General features: G+C 35.2%; 3 protein-coding genes across 7 annotated transcripts; 1 reads left to right on the top strand and 2 right to left on the bottom strand.

The window, feature by feature from the left end:
• The first annotated feature begins 426 nt into the window (after positions 1 to 426).
• Positions 427 to 10236, top strand: LOC120261157. 5 transcript variants are annotated; one of them, XM_039268907.1, is made up of 12 exons: positions 427 to 517; positions 609 to 667; positions 1102 to 1318; positions 5455 to 5555; positions 5654 to 6035; positions 6888 to 7367; positions 7509 to 7763; positions 8083 to 8140; positions 8608 to 8666; positions 8751 to 8857; positions 8939 to 9026; positions 9219 to 10236. In XM_039268907.1, exons 3-12 carry the CDS (start codon positions 1181 to 1183, stop codon positions 9537 to 9539), a joined length of 1989 nt encoding a protein of 662 aa, XP_039124841.1. In that variant the 5' UTR covers positions 427 to 517; positions 609 to 667; positions 1102 to 1180; the 3' UTR covers positions 9540 to 10236. The 5 variants fall into 5 exon arrangements, with proteins under 5 accessions (XP_039124841.1, XP_039124840.1, XP_039124838.1 ...); XM_039268906.1 differs by having other exon boundaries at positions 7494 to 7763; XM_039268904.1 differs by having other exon boundaries at positions 6888 to 7763; positions 9219 to 9559; positions 9686 to 10236.
• Positions 10237 to 10868: 632 nt separating this feature from the next.
• LOC120260919 (ras-related protein RIC2-like) lies at positions 10869 to 16262 on the bottom strand. Its single transcript, XM_039268507.1, has 2 exons — positions 15940 to 16262; positions 10869 to 11339 (listed from the first exon to the last, which is right to left on the bottom strand). Exons 1-2 carry the CDS (start codon positions 16158 to 16160, stop codon positions 10904 to 10906), a joined length of 657 nt encoding a protein of 218 aa, XP_039124441.1. The 5' UTR covers positions 16161 to 16262; the 3' UTR covers positions 10869 to 10903.
• Positions 16263 to 17665: 1403 nt separating this feature from the next.
• Positions 17666 to 23838, bottom strand: LOC120260917 (protein HIGH CHLOROPHYLL FLUORESCENCE PHENOTYPE 173, chloroplastic). Its single transcript, XM_039268504.1, has 16 exons — positions 23721 to 23838; positions 23396 to 23620; positions 23138 to 23299; positions 22975 to 23025; positions 21648 to 21782; positions 21462 to 21485; positions 21198 to 21309; positions 20802 to 20927; positions 20622 to 20671; positions 19597 to 19755; positions 19418 to 19513; positions 19194 to 19309; positions 18830 to 18953; positions 18459 to 18572; positions 18265 to 18345; positions 17666 to 17981 (listed from the first exon to the last, which is right to left on the bottom strand). The coding sequence occupies exons 1-16, from the start codon at positions 23781 to 23783 to the stop codon at positions 17835 to 17837; spliced, it is 1785 nt and encodes a 594-aa protein (XP_039124438.1). The 5' UTR covers positions 23784 to 23838; the 3' UTR covers positions 17666 to 17834.
• Between the last annotated feature and the right edge of the window lie 3175 nt (positions 23839 to 27013).

Raw genomic sequence — 27013 nt, 5'->3', positions numbered from 1 at the left:
TTATCTAAATAAAATAATTATTTGATTATACTTATTTTTTAGTATTAATTACTCAATTAACAAATGAACTCATGTGCTATTTCGATTAACGGATCAATTATTCTTTTACATGATTTTTTAAAATCTTCCCCAATAATTTCCTATTTTACAACATTTTTTAAAATTAAAAAAATCACATAAAAAACTGATATTATAACTAATATGGAAACAAAAAGCTGCAATATTTTTCAAGGACTATTAGACAATTTCGTATCGTGATGGACACGACTCTTAAAGCATATCGATCATCAACAGTGAGTCTGATGGGAACTTTTATTTTCAGGGCGACACGTGGGCTTTGAGATGAGCGCTCAAACTCGGGCCACATCCCACATGGTCTCTACTTATATGGCGTTCCCGTGGAGCGTAGTACCTAAAACCTTTTCCCGGAACCGTACTACTCCTCTTCCTTCCCTTCGTTTAGGCTCCGATCGTCGGGAACTAGGGTTAGGGTTTCGCTTTCAATATCGATTTGGAGGTGTGATCACTGTTTCGTTTCGATCTTCAGTTTTGATGCTTTGCATCGTCGATGGCGGTGGGTTGATGCTTTTCATTCTCTTTTGGCGCAGGGGTTTTGAGCGGACCTTGAGCTGTTAGGCTGGGGGTCTGGATTGAGGCGTGTTTGCAGGTGCGCTAGGGTTTTGATTGCTTGAATTTTGCTGTTTGGGTCTTTAAATGGAGATTGGCCGATGATATCGATGGTGTTTAATTTTGCGAATGGTTTTGTGGGATTTGAGTTCCCATCAATGTTTTTGGGTTAACTTTTCTTATTTTCCTTTAATTTGAGAGGATCGTGAATTTCTCTATCGATGTGTATATCTTTTGTTTGGTATTTGTAGATGTTATTTATCTGCAAAATTTTATTTGAGAGTCCTGGGGCTTAGAGTGGATGTTTCGTTGATGGTTGAATTCGTCTTGCTAATCGGGCAACAGTTTCTTAGCTTTCATTGTTCTAATCGTGTTGATTTTTGATGATGATGATGATAGGAGGGTGATGCTGTTCAACATGGTAAAACCTAGACAGGGAATAATCTGATGTTCTTCATTACCTTTTACTTTCAGGCATTTTGAGGATTGTTGTTTTCTTGAGATTGGAGGGCTGGATTAGGGTTTTGCAGACTGACTTTGGAACTCAGGAGACATGGATGACGGAGAACGAGATGGGGATGCTAGAACTTTCAGGGCTAACTTCTCAGGAGAGGGTGCTGCAATGCTGCGGGAGAGGGTGAAGGAAAAACTGAAGGAGTTCATGGGGGATTACACAGATGACACCCTTGTGGTATGATTATAATTCTAAATTTTATTTTCCTTTTGTTTAGAGCCTCACCTTGATTTCTTAGTTGTGTGATGCTGCAGTGTTTGATCCATCATATATACTATTTAAGTAAGAGGAAAACCTTATTCTGGAGACGGATATAATTTTGAAATATTTTCATTTGTATTTCAAGGAAGCTGCTTTTTGCAAGTTTTCAGGATTTGTTGATGTGTTAAAGTTGGTTTCAGTTAGAAGTGGTACGTGCAACTTTAGATGTATGAATTGAATCCTGTTGTGACACATATTCTGCCATCATTTGAACTTAATACTGTTGCAAACTCTGCATTTTGAACTCTTAATCTGTTAAAGTGGCATCTAATTAACATAGCAAATGCATTTAGACCCTTTCTATCTTAATACCCTTTTCATTAAACAAGAATATTTTACATTTCTTTAAAAAAAAAAAAGAATATTTTGCATTTATTATGAACTTCCCAAAGGTAAGAAACCTTAAGGCGGGCTTGGGCTGTAAGCCATGATTGGAACAAAGATCTTTGAAAAGCTTTTGAACTTCCTCAATATCGTTGCTATTGTTCACTGGTTATGAATCTTTTGATTGTGTTGGTAATAAACTTAGGTGCTTTGTGTCATGCATTTCAAATTGAAGTTTTTGGGGGCACGCCATTCGTAAAGTTTTTAACAGATTTGAGGATGCGTTGCTGTAGCTATGGATTTTGGAACATATTGTTTGTTGACGTTTGTTTGCTGCACAGTGTAGTATTTAGTCTAGGCCTGCCAGATTCTTAGTTCTAGGTGTCATCAATCTAGCTCTACGAAGCTAGTCGCAAAGGGGGATGGAACTCTTTCTTCTGAATAGCACATATTAGAGAGAAAGGAAACAAATTTCACAATCTTTTTATATATATATGATAATTGGAATTGAGCAAGCAGTAATCTGTTAGAGATCAAAATAAGTACCAATAACAATTCTAGCCTATGCGGCATGCTTGCCTGTTTATGTTTTTGTCAAGTCATCATAGTGTATTATGCATCCAATAATATATGTCCAATCACTCTTTCTTAGGATGATCCTATTGTTGTGAAAGGTTCTTTGTAAAGTTACTATGTTCTCAAAGATAAGAGACAAAAGACGGGAGGTTTTCATGAATCTGTTTATAGTGTGGGTACTGCTTAAAGATCAGCCCTTGGCCGATGGTTATTAATCATAAAATCCAATTATTATGATTGGCAGGGTGCTATATGAAGAAATAAAATCTATTGTCAATATGGCTAGCACAAGTTTGTAGTCATGCATAATAGAGATGCAAGTGAAAACATTGTAGCATATGTGTGAATCCTATATTTTGATGCAGATTAGTATGTTGATGGAAGATTATTTGTAACTAGTCTTGTTGAATAACACAAGGAGACTCATTGAAGTTTTTAAGGTATTGTTGATTAGGATATATTTAGTAGTGTGGTGGAGATTGAAGAGAGGAGCGTATAGCTGAAATATGTTCTCTCACAAGGCTTATCATTTTGCATCCATGTTTTGGAGGGTTTAGTTTGGTTGGCATGATAAATTGACTGAGTAAACAAGGAGTCTGTTTAGCTGGGGTTAGTAAGTGGATAAAAGAAAATGCAAAATAGGATGCCAATAAGATGTCTTAATTTGCAATCCTAGAAGAAGCTTGAATTTATATGATCAGGTTAATTATTGAAATCTACCCCTTCACTAGAGTGCGGATATCATATCTATTCCATGTAACTAATGTAAACTGTGATGTTATATCCACTATTGTCTTGCTTATTCTGTTGGTACACAGAAGGTCTGGTTAATATGCTTGCTAAATGGTAGGGCGTCTGATTTGCTTGTTAGATGTATATATATTATACAGGGTATAAGGCCACAGTTATTTTCAAGGAATATTTGTCATTTCATGGATGCTATCAATTTTGTGTTTCTCTTGCTTTAAGGATAGTAAGGACAGCTATAAAATGTTATAGAAATCTGATTTAGACATGAATTATTCTCATAGATGGATATATAGCTCCTCCACGTATTTTAATTTATATTCTATAAATTTGGGAAGATCTCAAGTCCCTCCACAAATATATAGACAATATCTGTTTTTGAACTCATTTTTAGCCACCTCTTATGCTTTTTCCAGAATTTTACATTTGGTGACTTTGTGCCTTTGGTATTCCTTTGTCTGCGTATGGATTTGTATTTTCATTTTACTCGATAATGAGAACAGAACTGTAATTATATATGCTACTAGAGCTATCTGGTATATCAATTGGAGAGAAGGCTTGAATATTGCTAAATTAATAAAGGGAATTCAATGTTAAATAATCAAAAGCCCAGTGTAATTAAAAGCACTAGGTGCCCTTAAAGCGCTAAGACTTTTTATTGCTTGTGGTGAGAGGCGCCACGTAAGGTGCACACCTGAGCGAAGTAAAATGCTAGTTAATAAATAGCTTATATATTTATATATAATTTTTGGAATAATTTAGTTGAGCAAAGCAAAACATAAAGTCAAACAATGCATAACATAAAGTTAAGCAAAATATTTCCTAGAAGTCTAGAACTACTCTTAGTTTTTAGAGTGCAAATTCTATCTTTATAGGTCATCTAATTCTACAATATCATCATCCTCATCATTTAAACTAGTTTCAACTCTATCACTAGATTTAGAGTACAACTTTTGTTGCCTTTTCAATTTTCTATAATTAATTAGTTAGTTTCATAATTTATTTATTATTTTTTTAAGAAATAACAGTTGTACATTTAAATCACCCAGTTTTTCTCCCCTAAATTTATTTCATTCCTTATAAGTATGTGCGCCTTTTTAAAATCACATAGTTTTCTCCCTAAATTTATTTCTCTTTATTAGTAGGTGTGCCTTTCTAAAATTACCTAGTTTTTCACTCTTAAAATTATTTCCTTCCTTAATTAGTAGGATTGCCTTTTAAAAATCACCTAGTTTTTCTCCCCTAAATTTATTTTTTTCCTCATTATTAAGTGTGCCTTTTTAAAATCTCAATTAACACTAATTAAAAGCATTAAATAGAGGGTTGATAGGAAAAAAAAGGCACACCTTTTTTATGCCTTGTACCTAGCAAAAAGCGCTCGTCTGGGCTCGCCTCATTGAAGGCGCCTCGCCCTGAGGGTGTTGAGACGCTAGAGCCTCACCTCGCCTGAGCGCCTAGGCGAGCGCTTTAAGAACACAGCATAAGCCTTGTTTTGTTTAAATTTGCACTTAATACTTTTAAAAAACTGTCTCACACGAGGTTTTCTAGAAACACTTGAGCTACTTAGACAACCTTGTCATTAAGCGTTTATACTATGTGGTCAGGTGCTTATCTTTACATATTCTTATTGTTTGGTCTGTGTTGTGTCTTATGTTGATTATATTTCCTTTTCCTGTGTTTTCAGTTGATGATGTAATATCTGGAATCCTTGATACTTGTGGCTGTTAATTTTCAATGCCTAGTACTGTCATTATATATCTGCAATTTTAGGAGATACTTTTTGTACTGATTAACTTAATTTCTAGTTGAACAAATTTGTTGAATTGCCCTCGTAATGAACTAAAATACAGAAAATATATTGTGTTTTTTATGCTTTATTATACACTTTACCTATATCAACATGGCTGGAAACCTCATCTACAATAATGCTTTGGTTTTTTGTTGTGAAACTGATATTTAGGGGAGTATGTTTTGTTGGAAGCTTGATTGGAAGGTAGTCTCTATGATCATTATTCATTTTTGTCACTTGGCAGCAGTTATAAAACTATATTTCGTACATTTATTTTGGCTTTTAATATAGTTATATATTTATCTTAGACAGTAGCAAATGTGATGATGATGATTCACTTTTGTAGTAGTGTTACACCCGTTGGTTCTTCCTCTTATTTATTTCTTTATTTTTTTAACTACTAATATATGTGCTCTATTTTTTCTGTTATATCAAGCAAAGATACTGTTGTTCTAATTAGTGTACTTAGAGCATTCTTTTTAATTTATTTGTTTCTTTACTAGTTTAATAGCAAGCTCTGAAATTACTGAAAATGACCAATTATAAGGCCCTTGATAGGCATTTTCTTATTTATTTATATAAAATCTAATCTATTCTTCATCTTCCCCATGTGCAGGAATATGTGATCGTCTTACTTAAGAATGGTAGGCGGAAAGATGAGGCTATGAAAGAACTAAATGTGTTTTTGGGGGATGACAGTGTATCTTTCGTATCCTGGTAGTTTTTCTTTTTTGGATGCTCAAACTACCTAGCCTAGTTTGTAATATGCTTGTTGATGGTGATTGGCAAATTATGCCATTATTATTTTATTACAGGTTGTGGGATCATCTTTCTTCAAACTTGCATGTGTATGTGCAGCCTAAAGAATCTATTCCTGAGAAGGCCACTAAGGCAAAGCCTACATTGGATGTATTGTCAGGAAAACGATCACAGGAAGAAAATGCTGCGGGGAATAAGCTAGCTGATTCTGAAAATGAGAGAGAGAAGTTGAACAAAGAATCTCGAAGTCGGCGCAATAGGGAATGGAAAGGATTGGTGCAAGAGATATCGTCAGTTCCTATTCAAAAGAGTTTCACTGGGAGTACCCAACATGAGGGGAAGAACCATCAGAGAAAAACTATCGGTAGAAGATCCCGTTCTCCTAGACTGCATAGCAACAGAAAGAGGGTCAGACAAGAAGAAGAATTGTCTGTAAAGGTCTGCAATGTTATTTATCAAAATAGAGTTTGCTTTTTTCTCCATTCAAGCGTGGAATTTTTAAATTTTTTTGAGATGCATCTCTCTTTGCATTAAGATATCCATTGAGCCACATTTATAAGCTTGTCGATTATTTCTTTGCATACTGTTTATGTGGACTGGATTCTGGATGGCGATCTTTGAAATGGCTTCCTTTTGAGGTGTTTTGTGGAGGGATGCTAGTTGATAAGTCATGATGTTTGGGTTTTTTTCAATTCTAAGAACTTGTAACTGACATTCTACAAGGGGTTTCCAACACACTTAAAATAGGTATAGTGATTTGAGAAGAGACAGCATACCCGTAATTCTGGCTATTATTAGAGAGGCAGACTCAGATGTCATTACTCAGCAGTTATCTGATTCTGTTGAGTTTGTCCAACTTCAATTTTCAAATAGCAGTACTTAACTTCTGATCTCATGTGGCATCTAAGATCATCTATTTTTTGTTATGAAACTTGATTTCTTCCATAAGAAAAATCTTCCAATTTTTCCCAACACTAGTTTGTTCCCCTTTTGGTCCTTAATCTTCCTAGATTTTTGCTTCTTCTGTTTTGAAAGGTACTATAAGTCAAGATACTTGAAATATCAGAGAGTAACAACAGAAAAGATACCATGCATGAGACAGTTATCGGTATTGATTGCTAGCACTGATGCTTGATTTTTCTTTTCACTATAACAAGATTAAACGTCTCCAAGAGAAATTGCATTGTGCATGATGTGTTTGCAAACTGCATTCTTGGTTGTTTCCCTTTTGTGCAAAATTTTTTCATCTACCATGTTTTAAGAATACTAATACAAACTCCTGAATTCTAGCAGAGAGAGTCAGCTTCAGTTCCTGTAATTGATGCACCCCGTCGGCTTCTTCAATTTGCTGTTAGAGATGCTGTGAAGCCTATCCAACGACCAAGTTCAAGAGCTGAACCCGCCATAAAGCGTCTTCGCTCTGTGGTTTCTACATCAAATACGGATTCTGTGCTAGATGAGCGACCCCAGAGAAAGAGATCTGTGGGCCGAGTTGCAGGTCCTGTTGCAACAGCACTTAAGGCTGCAGCAGAAGCTGCTGAAGATGTGAGTAAGGTTAGACACTCAGGAAGTGTTTTCGACAGATTGGACCGGAGTGCTTCGACAAAAAGGATTATTAATCGGACATCAGATTTGGAGGAACATGTTCCTGAAGTTGAGTATGATGATTATGATCAGATCCCAGGGTCAAACTACTCAGATTTTCAAGGGAGGCGTGAGTACTTTGGAGAGTTCAATGGGGATACAGCAATGTTAGATCGGGATAATGAGGTAGCCACTGATTCTGCCTCTGACGATGATGGATATGATTGTTTAGGTGTTTCTAGATCTCGAGATTTTGATTTTTCACAAAGTGTTTCATCTGCAAGTAGAGACAATAAATCACTGATGGTGCAGTATAGTGTTGCTCAGGATGTTGATGAGGTTTTAAGGAAAACAAAGCCGGCAATTGAGGATCTCCCAACTAGTGCTGCATCAAAGGGAACTAGCAAGATTGTGAATATCTCAGTTAATGTGAATACATGGAAACCACCCCACTACAAAGAATGCAGGGATGCCACAAAAGGGGAGAATCAAATGGCTGTTGACAGGAGCGAGGCGAGTGCAGCTAAGCCAAGCGCTCAGGTTTTAAAAGAGAACGTCACTGCCAAGACTGAGAATGAAAATGTGAGTAAGAAATCCAATATCTATTTACTCAACATTTACAAGGAACATGAGAAACAAGTTTTCTGATCACTTAAGACCAGTCAAAATATCCACTTCTTTTATCTTTATATCAAAACTGGTTTTTATAAATTGTTTTGCCTCTTCAAGTTCCAGATGTTCACTTTTGTGATATGGATTTTCATGCTCTTTATTCCCCTTTTATAATTGGACTCTCATTCAGATTTGTTTATCTGCAGGTTGCACAAAAGCCTTTCTTTAAATTAGTGGCTTGTGTCTGTGATTTGATGGTAACTGACTAATTATAAAATACTGCATGCAGGCAAAAACTCAGAAAGATACACTAAAGGAGCCTCAGAAGGTTGCAGGATCAGTACCTGGTATGTCATATGCTGGAACAGTGGAACCAATGGATTTTAGATATTTGTTCAGTACCTACTAAAACCTGGCATTTTAATTAAAAACTACCAGTTAGCATCATACACTGTTAAAGCATAGATAAAACCAGACTCATAAAAGGCAGCAGTCTAAGGTAGTGTCTGCTGCAAACATGAGCATTTTCTGAATAAAATTCTCCGCTTTATGAAATTGGAAAAATTCCACATGATTGCTTTCTTGCTGCTGTTGGGAGATGTCATTTCCACTTAGTGAAGCCATGATAATGAAAATGTGCATATTATAATCATGTTGAAAGATCATTGAAATCATGTTTTACTGTCATGTTCAACTGAAATAAAAATTGTGATGATCAGTTCATAGCTTTCTACTTTTTATGTAGGAGTAAATGTTTTCTTCTATTTATTAATATGATCACGCGTATAATAGAGAGTTGTCTTGTGATTTGCAGGTTCATACACTTCGGGACGTACTGAGGATGTGGATTCTCGAACAGTCTTTGTTAGCAATGCAAGTACCTTATTGTTGAACTCCTTTTGTTTTAGAAAGTTGCAAGGTTTTGTGAAATGCTTATAATAGGCTGTTAATCTGCAGGTCCACTTTGCTGCCACAAAAGACACTCTTTCTCGGCACTTTAATAAATTTGGAGAAGTGCTGAAAGTAATTATTTTAACTGATGCAGCTACTAGCCAACCAACTGGGTAATCTGTTTTAATAGCTTGTGATGCTATTCTTTACAGCCAAAATAATATATATTTGACTCATTATTTTATTTGCAACAGTTCAGCATATGTGGAATTCTTAAGGAAGGAATCTGCGGAGCTTGCGCTGTCATTGAATGGCACGTCATTTATGTCACGGATCCTTAAGGTAAACTCAAGCCAGCATGAGTATCCAGTGACCTGCCATCTAACACTTTCATTTTTGCCACCTCCATACTGTTTGTGATAGATTTTTTGTATCAGTTTGTTCTTGTATATTGGGTATACCGTATAGATGCCTGTGGATACTATGTAGTGGGTATTATACTTTAATATGCTTCTCTTACAAATTTCTGTGCAGGTTGTCAGAAGAAGCTCTGCACATCCTGAAGCTGCTGCAATGATGATTGGGTGGCCCCGAAGTGCACGTGGCTCTCCTTATACTTCCCGGCTCAGCAGAGGTATACCATATTCAAGGGGTGTCCTTCCTAGTGTGTTCAGAGGCCGTCTTCCTTTAAAATCTGGAGCAAGAAGCTTGCAGTGGAGGCGTGAGGCTTCTGCTCAAAAAGGCTCTCAGACTGCTTCAGCAGCTGCTGGAAACACTGTTCTGTCTCCAACTGGCAGGAACCTCACATATGTTCGTCCAGATACAAAAACAGATGCCAGTTCTGCTGCGGTATAACTAATCTCCATATCCAAAGGGTATATATATGAGTTTGCATTGGGCAACTTATTTTTACAGTTAACAAGCAGAGAGAAGAATGGTATTCAGAAGATAGTGGAGTTCTTGGAAAGGTTATTTTCATGGTTTCATTTTTAACATTTCAGAGACTCGTATTCAAGTTGGCTGGAGATCATTTTTGGGGACAAAAAAAATAAGTTTTGTGGCTGAAAACAATTGTTTTGCTGCCTTCTCATCTGGTATCAAAGCGAAAAGGTGACTGTTATCATCTTATCATGGCTTCTTTTTACGACATTCAGAGGAGTATGCTGTGCTCAACTCAAGATGGCTGGTATCATTCTGGAAAAATCTATTTCATGGAGATAGAGCGCTTTAGTATCTTGTTCAGGAACAGGGCTGGCTGAATGTTTTATGACCCTGCACTTTGCTTGGGGATGTGTTTCAGGAAGGCCCTATGGATGGAGATGCTGAAATGGTCAAAATAAATCTTTCCTTCTTTAATCTTTTCCACAGACTGCTTATTAATTTAACTTTGTTGCTTTTCTACCTAAAAAACCTTCTTTTTTTTTTTTGTTAAAGAAAAGAAAGAAAAATGGCTGTGAAAAAATATAGTTCTAAGTTTCATGTGAGATGTTTGATGATGCAACTTTTCCTTTGGATTCTGTCTATAAGACTGCATTTTGTTGGAAATTTCATTCGTGTATTGTGTAAATGGGTTACAATTAAGCTGTGCATAGTGATGATATTTCATTATCAGCAGTTTCAATTGTTGGCATTTTCTGTATGATTCAAAACAAAGGCACAAAACTGCTGAACCAGCTGTTACCTTGCCACTATATTTTTCTTCATTTTCATATCCATCTTATTTTCTCCAGACATTGAAAGTCATTGTTTAACCAATTAATTTATATATATATATATACATATATATTTTACCAATATTAGTCTTCTCTGGGATTTGTATGTAACAGGATTTGCTCTATTTAAAGTGAAATTTATTTGCTTATTTTTTTATCTATCTTGGTATCTGTTACCAAAATCATATGAATTACGGATGATTGCTTGCTATGAAATCTTAAAGAATTAAAACTGGATGATTTGGTCTTTTTTTTTTCTTTTTCTTGTGGTGGCACCTCAGTCACAAAGCTATACTAACAAACACAGCCATCCCAAACCGAACTGCAATAGACAGCATAATTCATAATATACACCATAGAGATGTGTGGAAACGGAAATTTTTTTTTTCTCTCTAAAAAGAACCATTGTCTTCTGAATTCTGATACTCTTAGCCATGAGACTAGGAAACAAATGCTAGTAGTGGCCAAAAATTGAACACATACTTAAGAGTAAGTTCATCTCTAGTTCTAAGAGGAGCAGCATCCAGCCTTCTTCACAGCAGAAACATCATCTCTAACATTGATTCTCACTCCTTTACCTCGGATGTTGACTGACACCCCATCATCACCAGTCCCAGCTGCATTCTTGCTCACAATTTGGTAGATCTGAGTTAAGACTTCAGTAAATGCATTCTCTACATTGGTTGATTCTAATGCCGATGTCTCAATGAAATACAGTGACTCCTGCTCAGCAAAAGCTTTACCATCTTCAGTTGACACTGCAACAAGGTGGCGGAGGTCTGACTTATTCCCTACTAGCATCAAAACTACATTTGGATCTGTGTGGTCCCTCAGTTCCTTCAGCCATTGCTTGGCATTTTCGAAGGTGACATGCCGAGTAATATCATAGACAAGCAATGCGCCCACTGCTCCACGGTAATAAGCACTTGTCACCGCTCGATACCTGCAATTTGTTTTTTCTTCATTTGTTGTGTCAAAGACATACAATGCCATGTATATCTCACTGACAAATATCAGGTCCTATTCTCAAGAGTTCTAGTGTACGCTAACAAATATATTCAAGCAGGGGCACATACATACATCAATATTAAGAGTACTGACTGAGAGAAAAGCAGAGTATTTGCACTACTATATAATCAACTAATCTACAAAAGTTATTGGTAGGATGATAAACATGATTAAGTTTCCTATTTTTCCCAGAACTTCAAATGTGGATCTCCTTCTCCAAGTAAATTAGAAAAGAAGAATTATGTGAGCACATGAATTAATATTACAGCTAGCTCCTTCAAATATATAATATGATGCATTAAAAAGTTTATTTGAGACATGTTTTCTGCTGCCATAGAAAGTAGTGAAATGTGTAGACAAAAGCTTGAGCATAGAAAAAAAAAAAACCGTTATGGATACTCCAAATATCCAAACTTGAAGGAAAAAAAAAACAGATGGAAGAAGGGAAATAAAAGTCAAGGCTTTAGGTCCATTGAGAAAGACTAAGATAGCCAAATTCACAATAATGATGAGCTAACTAAACATTGTAATGATGAATTGATATTGACATTGCACCCTAGATTATACAGTGATTATAACCTGGTTAATGTTACAAAATGAGAATTTCAGATGAAAGCAAATAATTTTACAAAAATGGCTTCACCAGTTTGCGCATAAGGTATGACAAAAAATCCGAAAAAAAGAGTATTCCTGACATTTTCATTCTCTAGGTCTTCAAGAAATGTTTTAAGAAATGACAATGGCCAACATTTAGGTACCGTAACGTAACTCAAAAATAAAGTGGGAAAAATAACATATGATTCAAGTATGGACCTTCAAATTAATAACACTAAAACAATTTTAAAATAAATAAATAAATAAATAAAATAAAACCTGACTTAGTCAGTTGTGCCACAACAACTGGCACAATCAAAATTGAAAATGATATATGGGTAAAAATATTTCACCAAGAAAATTGCAAAACAATCAACTAATTTAGCTTCCACAATTTTCTATACAAATTACTATTGCAGTAAATCAGAGAAGGAACTTTCAGCAATATTTTGGGTAACAAGACAAAATATTCAACAAAACATCAGTCTAACAGTGTATTCTGAAATCAAGAGGCTAGCATCTGGTAGTGAGTCGATGAACTATTTACTATAATTTTCAAACAATCAAAACAAATGGTAAGCACTTGAAGTGAATATATAACCAGTTTTTCCAACCATACCACAACATGAAAGATACCAAAGCAATAACCAAAGGCAGATGCTAAAAGTCAATAAGAGATGAATATTGGTAGTCAATGTACTGATTAAAACAACCAAACAAGGTAAAGATGACTCACTCATCTCACAGTTAAAATTTCAAAAAAAATGAGAAAGGCCAACCATAGAAGAACATAAGGGAATGATGCTCAGAAGCATAAATGCTTTGGCAGCTCTGCACAAGAAATTTCTTGAAGCTTTCTAAAACTAACGCACTAAAACAAGAAAATAGTTAAAAATTTTAAGTCCTTTGTACAAAGGATGATCTCTTATCATTTATAGGGACCAAAAGTAATTAGAATATAAAATGAGCACAGAAGCTAAAGATGGTAGAGTATTTGCAACAAGTAAACTTAAACCAAATCTCCTCAGAAATTATATCTAGACATACCCATACTTGTGATTCAAGCAGAAAGAACCTGTATATTGATTTACAAAATCATGAGATCATTTATAAAAGAGATAATAAAACAAAAATTTTCCTTTGGCATTCAACCTTTACAAACAAAAACACATACATGAGATTAGGCAAATCAAGAGAAGAATCAAGTGCCACTAATTTTAGCTACAAGTTAACTCCAACTATCATCAAAGACACCATGTGCTAATCCGAACTGTAATATATATATATATATACAGATAAAAGAAATCTTCAATTTGTCCGCATTGTTTAGAACACAATTGTTAAATTTTGCGATGATTTCTACTATTAATTATGAACGAGTGAACTAGGTTCACATTGCTCTTATTGCTAAAAAATCTGCACCTTCGGTAGTCTCTGACTTTCGCCCAACCAGCCTGTTAAATTTCATTTGCAAAATTATCTCTAAGATTCTTGCAATTAGATTAAGTTTGGTGATTGGTGATTTGGTGGATGAATCCCAGTCTGGCTTCATAAAGAGCAGATGCATTGCTGATAATATCATTGCGGCCCAAGAAGTGATTTTTAATCTTCAAAAACGGAAACTTCTTAGTTACGTTTTTAAGGTGAATTTCGCAAGAACTTTTATTCAACTGGGATTTTTTGCTTGAAATCCTTGCAGTTAGGGGATTTGGACTCAGATGGATTTCTTAGATTCACACCTTTGTCAAAACTGCGAAGACCCAGATTATCATCAATAGGACCATTCAAGGTTATATTCGTTGTAAAAGAGGGCTTAGACAGGGTGATCCTCTTTCCTCACTTCTTTTTGCTATGACTGCTGATGTTTTGAGTGTAATATTTACTCAAGCCCTTAGATCCAAAACCCTTGTGGGTGTCCCACTGGATCAATCAGATAACATCTGTCATCTTCAGTATGCAGATGATTAGATCATATTCTCTGCTGGAGAGCAGAAAGATCTTAACATCATAAAGTTAATTCTATAACCCTTTGAAGGATCTTCTGGACTTACTATCAATTACTCGAAAAACTGCTTATACTCCATTAATTTTGGCTTCCAACCTCACAACTCTTCTGCTATGATACTAAACTGCTCTAGAAACTGTCTCCCGCTTACCTACTTGGGGGTTCCTTTATCTGGTAGACGACCAAATAGACAAGACTGGACTTGCCTCATAGAAAATGTTCGCGCTAGACTTTCACCCTAGAAAGCTATTTACCTTTCCCTAGGTGGTCGTTTAACTCTCATTAACTTGATCCTTTCGATCGTTCCAGTCTATTGGATGTTTGTGTTCAAACTTCTAGCCTGGGTGATTAAAGACATCGACAGGATCCGTAGGGATTTCTTTTGGAAAAGCCTAGATATGGGTCCTAAAGGTTTCAGACTGGTTGCTTGGAAAAAGATTTGCAGACCCCAGAACATGGGTGATTGAGGAATTCTAAACCTTCAGAAATTTAATTGTGCACTACTTGGAAAATGGTGGTGGAAAATTACTTCTAATCCTAACTGCTGTTGGGCCAAAATAATTAAAGTTAACTACTTCTCCAGAAATCCTACTAGCCCTTTCTTTCATTTATCTCCAAGGAATAAATCCTTTTTTTGGGCAAGTGTTCTCTCTTCTCTGCTTCCTTTTCATACCTACATTTCAAAAACTATTAGAAATGGGACCAACACCTATCTTTGGTTTGATAGGTGGTTCTTAGAGAAAACCTTGAAAGATCATTGGCCTTCCCTTTTCAACGACTGTATTTCCCCATGGATCACTATTTGCCAGATTTCTGAACAAATTAGCTCTCTTGAGAACCTCTTTCATTCTACTTCCTCTGAAGAGTTATCTTCTCTTTTGGAAGTAATACCAGACTGCTCTAGTGTTCAGAAAGACTTTTACACTTGGCCTCTAGATAAAAGTGGAACCTTTTCGGTAAAATCCTTTTACAAGTTTCTCATCGATGGAGGTTCTCGCTGTCCACTTTATACACATTTCCGGAAACTGAGATGTCCAAGTAAATTACTTTATTTTGTTGGCTTGCTTTGGGACGATAAACTTCTCACTCTCTCAAACCTCTCCAAAAAAGGGTGCAACTTTCAAAATGTCACTGATACATGTGTCCTCTACTACAGGGCCTCTGAGATTGTAGATCACCTCTTCATTAACTGTATTTACTCTACACGTATTTGGTCCTTCTTCACACAACTATTCAAAATACATCTCACTCCCCCTCCATTTCGAAGATCTGGACCACTTGGATCTCTTCCTTCCAACCTCAATGCCAACTCTTTTGGGATCTATGCATTAGAGCTATTTTATGGAATATTTGGCTTGAGCGTAACAACCGCATATTTCAATTTACAGCATTACCTTCTTACTCTATAATGATTAAAATTGATAATATGCTTATTTCTTGGTTTTCAGCAACTGCAGATAACCATCAGCAGTCACTTTCAGAGGCCTCTCAGAAAATCAAGCGCTCTCTCAGCTTCATCAGCGCTAGGATTTAAAACAACTCCGGCGACCCAGACCCTAATCAAGCTCTGGAATAGCCCTGCTGCTCTCAGTTTTTGTAGACCTGTGCCCCATGCTGGTGGCTTTCATCTACAAAGTTGTTTTTATCTTCTGGGTATCTTCTTACTTGTTTACTTCTCTTAATAGTTTTTGTGCCTCACCTATGGTGAGAGCTTCTGTTCGGTGCTTTCCTTGTTTGCTCGTTATATACTAATTTATACTTTTTCCTCTTCAATAAAGTTATGGTTTATCCACTTTTATCAAAAAAACAAAAAAAACAAGCAAGAAAAAACAACAAGATCTTAAACCATTTCCACAACAAAAAAAAACATCAAAATTACATCCATGAATCAAGAAACCAAGCAAGAAAAAGAAGAAAATTTTCATCACAAGATTACCTCTCCTGCCCAGCGGTATCCCAAATCTGGGCCTTGATGACCTTGCCATTGACGTTGACGCTGCGCGTGGCGAACTCAACGCCGATGGTGGATTTGGAATCAAGGTTGAAATCGTCGCGCGTGAACCTCGACAGCAGGTTGCTCTTGCCCACGCCGGAGTCACCAACAAGCACCAACTTGAACAAGTAATCGTACTCCTCATCACCACGATACCCCGCCATCTCCGCCCCCTTCTCCTTCTCCTCCGACGAAGCTCCAAAAACCAGTGCTTCAATGGCGTCGAAGAGGAAAGGCGAGATTTTTGCTTGCTTTAGTGTTTTGGGGGCCTTTTGGCGCAATGAGAGGGACGGGCTTCAAACTTCAAAGCAATGAATAGTGTGATGTGGATGAAATTACCAAAATGGGGTCGGGGTGAATTGGGTTGTGTTTATGGGGTGAAGGGTATTTTAGTCATTTTGTAGCAAGGTAATAGAATGGATGAGCATGAGGAAAAAAAGGTGAGAAAAGTTTGTTGAGTTTTTATATTTCAATTTGATTTTTTCAAACAATAAATTATTGGATTTTTTGTTTGCATATTTCTGAAAATATTTGTTTGTTTTTGGATTTGACGTTCAAAATATTGTAATTTTTGTACCCATTAAAACTATATTAAAATTGTAACATTTTTACAAAAAAATATCAAGATATAGTTAATAATAATAAGATATGAAAATTTTATTGATTTGATGTAAGGGTAGGTAGATAGATACACAATTTTAAATTTCTGTTATTTGGAAATCAATTAGATAATTAGTGGCATATTTTTAAAGATATAAATACACAAATTATACCTAAATTTTTAATTTCGAAATAAATGGATTTTTCTTTTTTAAGAACTAAATGGAATCGTTTTGGTTCATCTCCATCGGAATAACTGATTCATTCATTAGATGTGGTGGGCTTTGATTTTTTTTTTTTAATTTAATAAATCAGAAGTTTGATAAAAATTGTAAAAGCTTAAAAATTTCTCAAATATGTTATTTTTATTGAAGAGATTTCTCAAATATGTTTTCCGACATGTAATTTTTTTGTAATATAAATTTAAATTTAAACCTTAAAAATTCTTAAATTTTTAAAATTTTTACAAAAATAATAAAACCATATCTAAAATCTTAAACCAAAATACTATAAAATTATATACCTAAAAATAAAAAACTTAAACCCTAAATAATAAATACAAAACTTTAAAATCATAAACCTTAAATCCTAAATTCCAAGCCCTAAACTCTGGTTCGTGATTTACAATTTACGGTTTAGAGAAAGAGTTTTTGGTTTATCTTTTACAATTAAAAATTTAATTTTAGAATTTATATAATAAAAAAAAATTAAATTTTTTTTTTTAAAAAAAGAACGTGGATACTGACAATAGATGCTAAGTTGACATCCACATCATTCAGAAACTCTATTCGGTACTCTTTATTTTTATCCTTTTATTCCAATCCTCACTTTTTGGTAAAATAGATTTATAAATTTTATCAATTTTGTTGTTTTATAACCCTCTCAAATAAACTACTTAAAGTAATTTTAGATATTGATAAGCAGAACAGTTGTCATACTCTGTGCCAAAATAATAAAAATAATAATAAAACAAAAAATGTACTTAGTATTTAACCAAAAAATCATAATTTCTCAATGGATTAAAAAAATTAAAAGTTCACCACAAATGGAACACAATCTTAGCATAGAATTAGCTCAATTAACACTTCTGGCACCTTGGAGCAATACAACACTAGCAAGACCATATAATTTACTGATTGATTCATCATTAGTTACACATTGCTTATAAATATCAACATTCACCTTCTCATTATGACAAATAAACAAATATATATATATATTTGGAGTGCAATTTTGGTTCAAACTGGAACAGGGCTGTCTTCCAAGGCCTCTTTCCCTGTTATACCTGTTTTCAAAGTCTGGAAGTAGACATTATAATCCTTCTGAGGAGGTGGGTTGGAAGGATCAACAGTGAATGGCTCACTAAATGGGATAGTACTTTTAACCTGCATGAAATTATAGAGAACAAAACAATCAAACAATAATCATGTCACAAATTATTACTACCATTCTTGTTTTTCAGTCTCGCTAAAATGTAAGCCATGGAACAGGTAGCACAAGCATTTTTGGATATTAGTTTCATTGTCAAACATAAAGGAAATATGAACAGAGTGGAAAACAGAAGATGTGTTTTGTTGTTGTTAAATGAATTCTTTGTGTTCTGTTATTTAAATGTGCACAAAATACTTCATTTCCGACCAAATGAAAAAGAGCACAGAAGATTATCACCTCAAAGGTCTTTTGACATGGATATGGACTCTCCAAAGCTGCAATGCAAATAAGCGCAACCTCTTCCCTTGAAATTTTACCCTGTGATCACATCATTGTGTAAAGTTTCAGTTGTATAATTAAAAAAAAAAAAAAATGCATTTCAAGGATGGAAGATGCAGAAAAATAAAATGCAAAGGGATTGCTGCTAATACCGTAATGTTGTCTCCTTGATCAAATATGAGATCAGCCCCAGCAGGTTCCTCTGTTAGTGCACAAGGTCTAACAATTGTGTATGGAATACCACTTTCCCGTAGTAAATCCTCACCCTATCAAAGAACAATTACGATGTTGGAAAATGCTACTAATGCAAATTTGTGCATTATGTGACCTCTATTACTAATTGTATCGCATGATTGATAAGTTACAGCAAAAATTTTCAAGTCCCAAAAAATTTCTATGCACACTCTATGAGGCAACTCTAAATTACAATTGTGTCATTGAGTTTCTCACCCTGAACTCATTCTCACACCACACAATATAAGATATAATGGAGTGTATGTGATGCATAAGATTAAGGTCATACCTTTAGCTTGTATGTGAGAATAAAGCCTAGTTCTTTGTTCAATCGTACAGCAGGAGGTTGCTTGCTTAAATCAAGTCCTGGTCTATCAGGTCGAGTAACGCCTGCAGCACTCACATGTACAAACCTGCAATTGACAAAACAATACCATATGGAAGTGCATAGAATTTACATCTCAATGAAATTCTAAGTGTTAAACCCATGAATCCTCTTTCCAGGGGGAATTGGGCTTCTCTGAACAAGAGAGACAAATGAAGACAAAAGTGCCAGGTTACACATGAGGTAAAATGTACACATACTTCTATAAAGTCTTCACAGCTAGCTTCAGTCATGAGTAAATATAAATGTAACAAGAAAGAAGTAATACCTTGGTGTGATTGGCTCTTTTATGTAAGCTCGTATACTTGACAATGGAAGCTGGAATTCACCTTCTACAAAAGTTGGGTTGAGTTTGCCATCATATTCAAACTTGCTGTACATAAGCTGCAAGAAAAGTTCCTACTTTGTTTAAAAGACGAAAACAAGGCATTTCAAAATGTTTTAACAAAAATTAATCCAAATATTAATATTCAAAGAATAGGAGAAACATACCTGAAGTGAGAAAATTTTGCTTGGATCAAATGGTGGAGCATCAGCTACTGTACGAGCTCGAAATACTGGCCTCAATGAAGAAAATGGGATCTTTATCTGAAGGGGAGAAAAGCAATTGCACAAAATTTTTCCATACAAAGAAATAAGACAAACACTAACTATTTAGACAAAGGACTTACTGACTGCCACTGCTCCTGAGTGGTGTCAAAGCTAGCTGTGTATCCCAATGTATCCCAGTCAGCACTAAGTCTTATGATAAGCTTGTAACGACGACCATCACCTTTGACTCTCAGCTCAATGCCATCATATGCAGAAAGGTCCTCAGGTACTGCAAAGTTCTAAATATGCATGAAAATGGATTGCTTTAGCAATGACAGTTCCAGTGAAAAATCACATAAAAATGTCAAGGGTCATAAACTGAAAGGATATGCCTTTCGAAGCCCTGGGAACTGTTTAATGTACTAAAATAAAACAAAAATGATTGATAGCTTAAATCTCCTAGAGAAATAGTATACTCTTTTAATACAAGTATCATTTCTGAAGTAAGATCAGAAAATATAAAGTAGGTCATACATGATTCAGTTAACTGTTAGTATTGAAGAAAGCTAGTTCGACAAAGTATGACTAGTGAATAGGCAGGTGAAAGGGAACAATGGTCCAAGAGAAATTAGTTTGCCAGTGTCTTTGATTGCAGCCAAGGCACAATGTCATACTCATATTATTATTTATTAGCATGGTCCACAGTAAAAGATATAACCTCAGATTTTTGTCTTTGCATATCAGTGGTGTGCCTAAGATTCACAAGAAATTCAGCCTTCAAGATTTGAGAACATGGTCCAGATAAATCCTTCTTAAGTTCTGACTGAAATTTACTGCTGCTGTAAATTTCAACAATATGGTTAAGGGAAACATTAATTCCGGCAAACTCTAAATAATAAATAAAATAAACCAAGGAACTGTACTTTATTTGATGAAAAAAGCATAGACTTCATACGTTTACTTTAAGGGTTGATAACATAGTAGTCTTTCTGTAATTGTACAAAGACCTTGCAAGTGGCATGAGATTAATCTGATAATGGTTGGCATTTTCTTTAACTGTAACTTAGTTTGACAGATCGAACTATTCCAGGTACTATGTACTGAGTCAATAAAATATAATTACATACATGCATGAAGAAACACAAAGACAGCAGATGAGAGTTACCCTTGTCCTGATACTGGTAAAGCCTCCACTATTTGCAGTTGAAACAAAACCTGGATGGGTAAGAAGCGTCCTATTTAAAAATGAAATATATGTGCGGTATTTGTGATTAATATCCCTTAGTTCCCCACATGTCTGCTTTTAAATAGCCAATAAATTCTTACAGAGAAGAGAATAGTAAACCTTTGAACAACCCTGTAGGTCCACCATTCTCACTGCCAGTAGGGTCAATCTGAAATGTACTTTCACTAACACCCCCCATCACAACATCATCCAAAGAACCCCATACTAGCTTCCCCGTGAAGTTCCCTACAAACAGAAACATATGAAATGGTTTCAGTTCTGAATTGCATATAAGCCATTTTCAAATAAAATAAAGTTTAGAGTGCCCTACAAAATGTGTAAAGAATATTAACAAGAATCCAAATTCAATCCTTCCCCCGAATGTTCATGATTTTGGCTTTCACTAGAATTTCAGCAATACTCAAATATTTATTCTCCAGAGCGAACAAAAGAAAGACCTTGAAGAACCACACAACTGACATCTTAAATAGTAAGAAAGTCACATGGAGTACTAACCGCTAAAACCAAATAGCAACTTCCCATCAAGCTGACCAGTACTATTCTTCACAGCATTTATCAAATTTTTCATTCCAATGTAATCCACCTTTTCAGGTGAATCTCCTTTTATCTGGTTTCAGAAGATAATTAAAACCATAAGTGACTTAAAAATTCTTTTGTGCCAGAAAAGTAAATCATGTAACAAAAATTCAGATGCAAAACCATCCATTTGAGAATCAACTTTGCTTGCAAAACAGAACAGATGGGAGATTATTTAACCACCTCAGGTTCAAAAAATTTGATTCCCTGTGTCCAACAAAAAATTCATTATAATTCAGAAAAGGTCGAATTTCAAAGCACACCATAATCACATTTCAAGTTATGATGAAAAAATAACAAAGATAATTTGGCCAATAAATTATCTTCATCAAAATCATCAAAATACATGCACATACAATTGTGGCCTACTTGTGAATACTTGGCCCTGTCAGGAGTATCGCCTTCCCGTGGACCTACAATAACGGAGACTGCATTGATGACTTTCTTAATTCCTTTGAAGTATTCAGGATCAAGTGTATTCTCCTTGGTAACATCTCCAACAATCTGAAACACAATGATTTTGAAGATAAAAACAAATTTATGCATGCAATGTAGAAGGAGCAGCCTAACTATTTAAATTTTTTGAGGATGAAAACCAGCTTTTATGGTGCCCATTTAGCAATAAAATAAAGAATTAGGATGCATCCAATATCATGATGCTACCATAGTTTTGGTGGAGAGACACCAAAATTATCACAACCAAAAGGCTCCTTCTGGGTGTATTTCAAACCAAGGCATACAGCGAATATCATGGGAGACACTAATTTTCAAGACACAATAGATGGTATTAGAAAGAATGAATCAAATGCATAATTTTGCCATTTGAGATATCTCCATTTTGGTGTAAGCAACAACAATGTTATCCATTTCTGTATGTAGTCATGCACCCTGCTAATAAATCTTTCCAAATATAATCACATCACTGTTTTCAATCAAAATTTTGAAAAATATGTCTGTATATTAAGTTGAGGATAAATGACACGCCACTTCATTGTACCAAACAAGTTATGATCTAAGGTTCTGTTACCTATCTACCTCACTAACCAGGCAGTGTAAGCATGCTCCATTATTCAAGATGCGACCTACTAAACCATTGATTATGTATATAGATGCATGATGAGATGCTATCTTTTTTTTTCTTCCCCGTTTTATTATTCAAGTAGGTTCCAGTATGAACTTTGTAGATCATACTCAGTGATGAAATTTCTGCAACTTTATGTAAGAACTGCTTCTTAAAACCTGTAACGCTCGATTGGTATCAATTGAGATAGAAACCATCCTCAGGCACATGAGATGACAAGAGACTTCTATCAGAACCTTGTAGTATTTATTTATCTATTTATTTATTTACTAAATCTATAACTATCAAATTAAGAATTGTATCCCACATGTCTAAACTTTAGAAACTAGCATATTCGCATTGGAAATAAAATCCTAGCTAGAGATACCATCATATACTTTCACAGTACAATGTTTGAACTAAGTAAATTAAAAGGGAAGTGAGATAAAAGAAAGTCAGTTGCCAATTGGCTACTTTATTCCAATGTCTTCATAATGCACAATAAACAGTAGCATGTGAATAGCTATCATCGTTTCTGAAACCTAACATTGGAGGTTTGATTACATAAAATTTTCTGAGATAAAATGTTGCTAGCTTGCACATATTATCCTGAAAATTAAAAATTGTATTGCATACCATGTCAATGTCTGGTCCAAACATTTTCAGTGCTTTCTCTTTGTTCCTAACCTGAAATTATACAAGAAGTAAAATCAACAGCAGCAGAAAAAAGTAAATCATCCTAAGATAAAACACAAAATTAAGACAATGAACACCAATAATTAATATTAGATTTCAATACCAGTACTCGAACCCGACTGCCTTTGTTGCGCAAGATATTAACCACTCTTCGCCCAACACCACCAGTGGCCCCGGCAACCAAGACTACATCAGAAGTTGCCATTTCCTTCGAAATCTCACTTGCTGCTGGACTCGACAACTTCTCTATCAGAGATTCAATGAACTAAATATACCAAAAAAAGAATAAAATTCAATGTCCTAGTAACATAAATATGACACTAACCAATATGAATGATGAGATGATAATGAAGAGAGCAACCTTAAAAGGATTTGGAGGCCCATTAAAGAAATACAATGTCTTAACAAATCTACCAAAATCCCATCTTTGACGAGTAGATTCAGCAACAATAGTCTCTTTATATGATCCTTTTGATACAAAAGGCAATCCTCCAGAGTTAAAAGCACTGCCCACTCTATGAGGAGAAAACACCTTGTAATTCACTGTCTTTGAATAACTTCCACTCTTATACAATGAACTAGACCCCTGAAATCCACTTAAACTCAGTAAAGATTGTATATAACATCATCAAATCCAAGAAAACCTTCATAAACGAAGAAAACTCCGAGCTGATTCAAGATATTACCTGATGATTCTGAATGCTAGCAGGGCGAGAAGAGAGATTTGCCGAGCAGAAGATGCACTCCATTTCCAGCAAAAATGGGAGAAAAAGAACGAGAAAAACCGAGGATATTACAAACCCATTATTAGCCACACAAGTTCTAAAGCCATATGGAGTCAACGATAACGGGTCGGATTCTTTCATCTTTATCGGGTTGGCGGGTGTAGAGTTCAAGGGTCAGAGTTTTGACTAATAAGTTTAATTTTACGGTTTTATAAATTAATTTTTAATTTTTATTTATTTATTTTATAAGAAATAATTTTTATATAAACATATATTTTTTTTTGTTATATAAGAATTTTAATTTTAAATTTTTATGTCGATATGAAAACCGGGTATGGATCTAATAACTCCGGATCCGAAACCCGGAATACGGCTCGTCTTCTTTCCCGCGTTTGGGGTGTCTCTTTGGATGTGGTGCTCCAATTCGCGATGGCGAGAGCTAACTCAAACATCAAGAGAAAAACCCTAACCCTAGGCCATGGATCTGTTCGGAAACCCTAGCGTGAGAGTTCTCCCCTTCACCGCCAGCTCCCAAAGGTTTCAATTTCAAGCTAATCCCCTGCGGCCACGATTCCAGCTGAGCATTTGCTTTGTTGAGGGATGATCGAGATCTGTTCGATGAAATGCGTGAAAGAAAAGAAGAATCTTTTATTCTCCATCGCCGCCTTTGGAGTATCAGAGTAGGAACTGGAAATTGAATACAGGTATTCCTTTCCTTTGTTGATTTTATTTTTGAATTTATTTAATAAATAATGATGATTTGTGCTTTGATTGCTTGTTTCTTCAAAAATTCAAGACCGAGCTTTTTAAAATCAGGATTTGTACATTGGTGCAATATTGTAGAATGAAATGCACTTGATGATTTCTTTCAGTGAATACTTATCAAAAGAAGATCATCTTAATCATCTCTTAGAACGTAGAAGAACAGTTTTTTTTTTCATTCATTTACCAGGATAAATCATAATTGAGTAGTTTTCATTTCACTTAAGCTTAAAACTTATACATTCTTATTCATAATATTATCCTGCAAACAAGGCAATTACTTGTAGAACAAGAATTCCCTTTGGTATTTTTGAGTTTTTTTTTTTTTCTGAGAAATGTGGACAAGCCACGTTTCAAGGACGAGAGAGCGGGTTTTTGTTTGACCATGTGCCCTCACTTTGTGTCTCCGGGGGGAGTTCTATCACTGGTCTCCCCCCACACGCACAGGGAATCCGGTGTCAATAAGCTATAAAACCATTGCCATTTTGGAGCTATTTGTGCAGCAAGCTTGTAGAGGACTTTGTGTGTGTGTGTGTGTGTGTGAATTGATCTTTGTTTGATAATGTAAAAGTTCAATGCAAGATTCGAAATTGCAAAGTTCTAATGAAGATTAAACAATAAGGGTAGACAATCAGCATACATTTCTCAAAAATGATACATCAGAATTTTAAACTTTGCTTTTAGAATTCACAGTTTTTTCTTACTGTTTGTATTACATGTTCTGCTTGTATGATTTGCATATGAAAAAGGTGGCGCTGTGTTCGATAATACAAAAGTTCAGTTCAAGTCTTTAGAGTCATCTTGCCTAGAGGCTAGCGTGGATGCCCAGAGTTGCTTCTGTTCTTGTTGTTTCAATTTATTTGAAGAATTGGATGTTTTGGTGGATTGTTGGATATTTATATAATTTTGAAAGTTATATCATTTCATCCTTATTCTTTGTCGATCTCCTTCGCTATTCAACTTTCTAAAGATTGAGGAAAAACTGAATTGTGTGAAAGCTGTTGTTTTCGTAGTCCCTCTTTTATACTGGCTATCAATCACTCACATCTTCCTCGGGAGTCAGTGAGAACTCTGGATGTATGTTAATAAGAAATTAACATTTCTACCACCGATTTCGCTATTTCATGCCAATGTCTTTTGGCAAGTAACAATGTTTTGAATTCTTCTTGTATCGTATAATTATTTTGTTTATATCTTTTCCCAGAGGTGTCCATGGAGAAAAATAAAATATATTTGCTACTTCTGTGAATCTGTGGCGATGTTGCTTACATGACTATATTCATATGTTGGTTGTGATAGAGAGGATACTGCAACTACTGTTTTTGACCAACAGCAACAATCCTTCCTTTCAGGCAAGACATGACCCCCCTGCATTTCTAGTATTGAGACTAATAAATTGTTCATCCTTTTTACAGTGATTAATGACTAATAGTTTTTTCTTAAATGTCCAAATGGCACTGCCTAACAATCTTTTGATCTTTTTGACAGGTTCTGTTGGCAAGTTTTGTGGAAGCTGAGATTCCTCAAAATGTGTGGTAATTCACATCTGGCCCTGTTGGAAGAAACTCTTTAATTTAAGCCAGCCGGTTTTTTGAGGTTAGTTCCTAATGCCGATTTGGGAATTTACATCATGCCAAAATAAATTCAAAAGCTATGCCCTTTGCATTAGGTTTCGTTGAACTATCGTTATTATAATTATGTAAATGTTTGAAATACAATGAAACTCTACTGGCCTACTCTCTTGTAAATATCACATCTCTACTTTAATAAACCATGCATGTCTATATATACCTCATGGAATGATTTTGTTGGCGACAATGATTACTGGGGTATTATACATATATTAGGGGCTTCTAAGGTTGTTCATTTAACTATAACCCATTTCCATGGGTATGATGCAAAATAACAACAATAATGACCATTATCATCATCATCTGACCGGCTTGAAATTTGATCGAAAGATTATCTTCGCACTATTGGAATTAGTTTGGGTTGAGTTAAAAATGAACATTAAGATTCTTCTTCAATGCTTCCAACCACAATCGAATTAACCGCCTGGTTTCTTTGTTTATTATTTTAGAACTGGAATATCAATTGTGAGGCATTTCTCTACCATATGATGAAATCAGGGATCATTTTTTTTTTTTCTCTAGCGGTCATCGGCGAAAAGACCAGGCTATTGAAATGGTTTTGTGAAGCCTGGGAAAGGGACCAGTTCATCTTTTTTATTTTATTTTATTTTATTTTTTTGCCAAGTGCTACAGCTGGGAAAACAAAAACGACAAACAAATAACAACTACAACAGGATCAAAAATAATAGTTTAAAAACAGAGTGCAACTTGCTCAGCTGCATTGGTGATCCAATGAGGGAGGTCCATGCCTCTATGGAAAAGTGAGAGCCCTGGGTTTGATCTAGCATAAGAGGCTAGATTGTCTGCGAAGTCATTAAGATCTCTGTGAATATGCTCCATCTTTACTTCCGGCAGTCTATT

Source organism: Dioscorea cayenensis, chromosome 5 (genome assembly GCF_009730915.1).
Source record: "Dioscorea cayenensis subsp. rotundata cultivar TDr96_F1 chromosome 5, TDr96_F1_v2_PseudoChromosome.rev07_lg8_w22 25.fasta, whole genome shotgun sequence".
Taxonomy (NCBI): domain Eukaryota; kingdom Viridiplantae; phylum Streptophyta; class Magnoliopsida; order Dioscoreales; family Dioscoreaceae; genus Dioscorea; species Dioscorea cayenensis.
The sequence above is the reverse complement of the archived record's forward strand: the minus strand, read 5'-3'. Positions and strand labels throughout refer to the sequence as shown.